This window comes from Phanerochaete carnosa (genome assembly GCF_000300595.1).
Source record: "Phanerochaete carnosa HHB-10118-sp unplaced genomic scaffold PHACAscaffold_606, whole genome shotgun sequence".
Lineage (NCBI taxonomy): Eukaryota > Fungi > Basidiomycota > Agaricomycetes > Polyporales > Phanerochaetaceae > Phanerochaete > Phanerochaete carnosa.
The window spans coordinates 1-2,918 of record NW_006768233.1 but is presented as its reverse complement, the minus strand read 5'-3'; the positions used below and the strand labels follow the sequence as shown (position 1 = coordinate 2,918).

The 2,918-nt window shown below is 55.9% G+C and overlaps 1 protein-coding gene across 1 annotated transcript; it reads right to left on the bottom strand.

Moving 5' to 3' along the window:
• Positions 1-1,024: 1,024 nt before the first annotated feature.
• PHACADRAFT_155136 (uncharacterized protein) lies at positions 1,025-2,912 on the bottom strand. Its single transcript, XM_007402963.1, has 6 exons — positions 2,876-2,912; positions 2,751-2,820; positions 2,588-2,694; positions 2,297-2,534; positions 1,612-2,245; positions 1,025-1,547 (listed from the first exon to the last, which is right to left on the bottom strand). The coding sequence occupies exons 2-6, from the start codon at positions 2,798-2,800 to the stop codon at positions 1,470-1,472; spliced, it is 1,107 nt and encodes a 368-aa protein (XP_007403025.1). The 5' UTR covers positions 2,801-2,820; positions 2,876-2,912; the 3' UTR covers positions 1,025-1,469.
• Between the last annotated feature and the right edge of the window lie 6 nt (positions 2,913-2,918).

The window sequence follows — 2,918 nt, the reverse complement described above, 5'->3', positions numbered from 1 at the left end:
CGAGTTCTGCGCGATGATACTCCGGATACAAAGGCGGGAGCGGTTCCGGTACAGGTTCTGGCTCCGGAATCTCCTGTGACATGTCCGTGCCCCTAAACCTAACCAAGTAGAAACCGACAAGGATGACACTCGCGACCGTCGCTACAAGTATCGCAGTCGCCCGGCGTAGCTTGAGGAAGCGTGAAGCACGCAAAGAGAACGGGATTTGCTTCCTTGCACCCTTTTCGGACGAGGGCAGGAGGTCATAGTCGTCGCCGGGCATGCTGGGGCCAGTGTATGAGCAGGAACCGAAACACAAGACGGGGGAAAGGAGGGATCTTGCGCAGTACACATTCGCAGGGCTTTTGACCTTCCGTAATCTTGCTGTCGCAGCAGGGATCTGACGGCGTCAAGCTCTTCAGTTTGCGGCAGTGCGATATCGCTTTCTCTCTGGCGCACATTAATGTCTCGTCGCCAGCCATTCTAGCGCGCCCGGACTTCGCCAGTCGGAGACTGCATCGGACATTAAAGTCGATGTGCGGTGCGCACTTTGGTTTCAGAGTCCGATGCATTGGCCGACGGTGCTTGCGCGTCGGAGTCAAGAGTGGACGGGAACGAGACTAGCAATGGCGCTGACATGTCACGGCCGAACAACGTGAATTGCGGCAACAAGCTGAGCCGACATAAACTCGACTTCGACGTTGATGATGGGCCGAAGAGTCGTGGGGAAGTTGACAGCATGGGCCAATATCTTTACTCAATATTAGCAGCGTCAACGTCCTAAACGACTCTCCAACGCACCAATCCCGCACTTCTGTACTAACTGAATGTGACGCCAAGGTGTTTCTATCAGGCCTTGATCCCCATCCGGGGACGAACAACGCGGTAGTAAACCTAATAACGCGAAGCGCTGGCTTTTTGGCGATGCGAATGCTGCCAGTGCCATGTCATATCCACAGCTCTGAGGACCTGTCCTCTTCATGATAGGTATCATAATCAGGATCGAACTCTGGCATATCACTGTGAAGAATATTTGCAGTTGTCGGGCGGTGTGGGGCGGGCTCAATATCGTAGGTCATAAGGTTTGATACTAGACGGGAGAAGCTGACAGACAAACTTCAAAGTTCGAACTTACATCAATTTTGAACTCGGATAGGCTAAGACATTCAGCCTACTGCAAAACCCAGACTGCCATACAACATCGCAACAAGGAACCTTCACAGACGACCCATACAGTGGCAGCCAGGTGCAGACATACACATTGACCAAACTCACCGAGATGTCCTTGTCACAAAGCCCAGCGAGCCGCCTGGCATGCTCACACGCGGCCGGGATGAGCGCCGCACTTGTTGTCCACGGGGCCCGTCTTCCTTGCGAACGGCTACTCATCCCCGTGGCTTGGCACGCGTGAGCTGGCCGTGTCGGACTATATGCGCACGGCGTGCGCCTTACGGCAGCATGGGGTCCGACGGCCGTGCCTCCCATCGAGCCTACCACATCCTGGTCGTGTCTGGATCAAGCCTCCGAGCCACGCGCAGCATCGCGATGTTCGATGTCATGCTTGAGAACTGCCCACGACCGGACACGTCAGCTCTAAGCGCGAACAGATAGTTGGGATAGATGAGGACGCACGCCGTTGCCCACGAACATCTGTGCACGCTCCCCGATGAGCATGTCCATCGCCTGCGAGACGTGCTTCTCCTCAGGCGTGAGCACCATGTCGCGGCTCGTCGCGACATGCTCCCACACGTGTGCGAGTCGGAGCGCGGCCTTCAGGTCCGTGAGCCACTCGTGGTCGCCGTTCGTCATGACGTAGACGTTCCTGAGCCCGCGCCCGGCTGCACTCGCGCGCACTTCCTCGACCTTCTCGACGATCTGCTCGATCGTCGGCAGGCACCGCCGCATGTAGACAGGCATGCTCTCCTCAGTGGGGCCGTCCGGCTTGACCCACTGGTCGGGGAGCTCGGGGAAGCGATTGAAGGCGTTGAAATTCGCACCCCAGTAGCACAGATTCGGACAGTGCTGGACGAAATCGCCTCGACGTAAGTGGAGCGCAAGCAAGCCGTCAAGTGGGGTGTAGGGGTCGACGCAGTGAGGGCACGCAGGGTCGGAGATGTGTGGTTGTTGCAGCGTAGCCGGCGAAAAGAGGTGTCGGTTCGCTTCGAAGCCCTGATGCGCTAGCGTCGACCAGCCGAGCAGCGCAATGATCGGCGATGTCGAGAGCGACGGCCAGATGGGAAGCATCTCGTCCTTGGTGCCAAACATGCTGCGCTAGTTGAATCATCGTTCGAGACCAGGGACGAACAGAGACGCTTACAAGATGTGAAAGATGCTCCCCGAGCTCTCGGGGACTTCGACACATGGATCATCAATCTTGCTGAGGTACTCGAGCCATGCCTCCTCAATCCTGGTGGCGTCTGCTCCTGAACCATGTATTGCACGGACCTCCTCGCCGTTGATTTTGATGGGATTAGGGCAGATCTTCTCCCAGTGAGCCTTAGCAATGGCTCGCGGGGTAGTATCGTCGTCAGCAAAGGGACCCCCTACGATAGGACCTAGTACTGAGGGTGAGTCAACGAGCTAACCCATTAGGCGGAGAGATACCAACCGGATATCACAGCAGATAGTGGTATACGCGAGGGTATCCATCGTTTATCGTCAAACATAGAGTAGGGGGGACCGTGTTTATCCCAGGTATAATCGTCAAAGACATATCTAGAGGAATGTCATCAGTCTAGGTTAGGCTGCAAAGGAATATATAATATATGCACGTTCGTCCAGACCGGTGAGTCAGGTGTGCCGTCATAACCATGTCCTGCATAAAGTTGCCCCATCCCGACCCTGTACGCCAAAGTTCAGCGGTCGCTCGTATACACCTGCAAAAAGCGACACTCACAAGAAGTATGGCTAGCAACCCAGAGGTACTTCTGTCCATTGGC

Bases quoted from the DNA above. Each gene is read 5' to 3' on its own strand.
- PHACADRAFT_155136 (XM_007402963.1), bottom strand. From the start codon at position 2,800: ATGCAGGACATGGTTATGACGGCACACCTGACTCACCGGTCTGGACGA. The intron at 2,695-2,750 runs GTGCATATATTA...ACATTCCTCTAG, and splicing joins ACTCACCGGTCTGGACGAAC to ATATGTCTTTGACGATTATA. The intron at 2,535-2,587 runs GTTGGTATCTCT...CCTCAGTACTAG, and splicing joins ACTATCTGCTGTGATATCCG to GTCCTATCGTAGGGGGTCCC.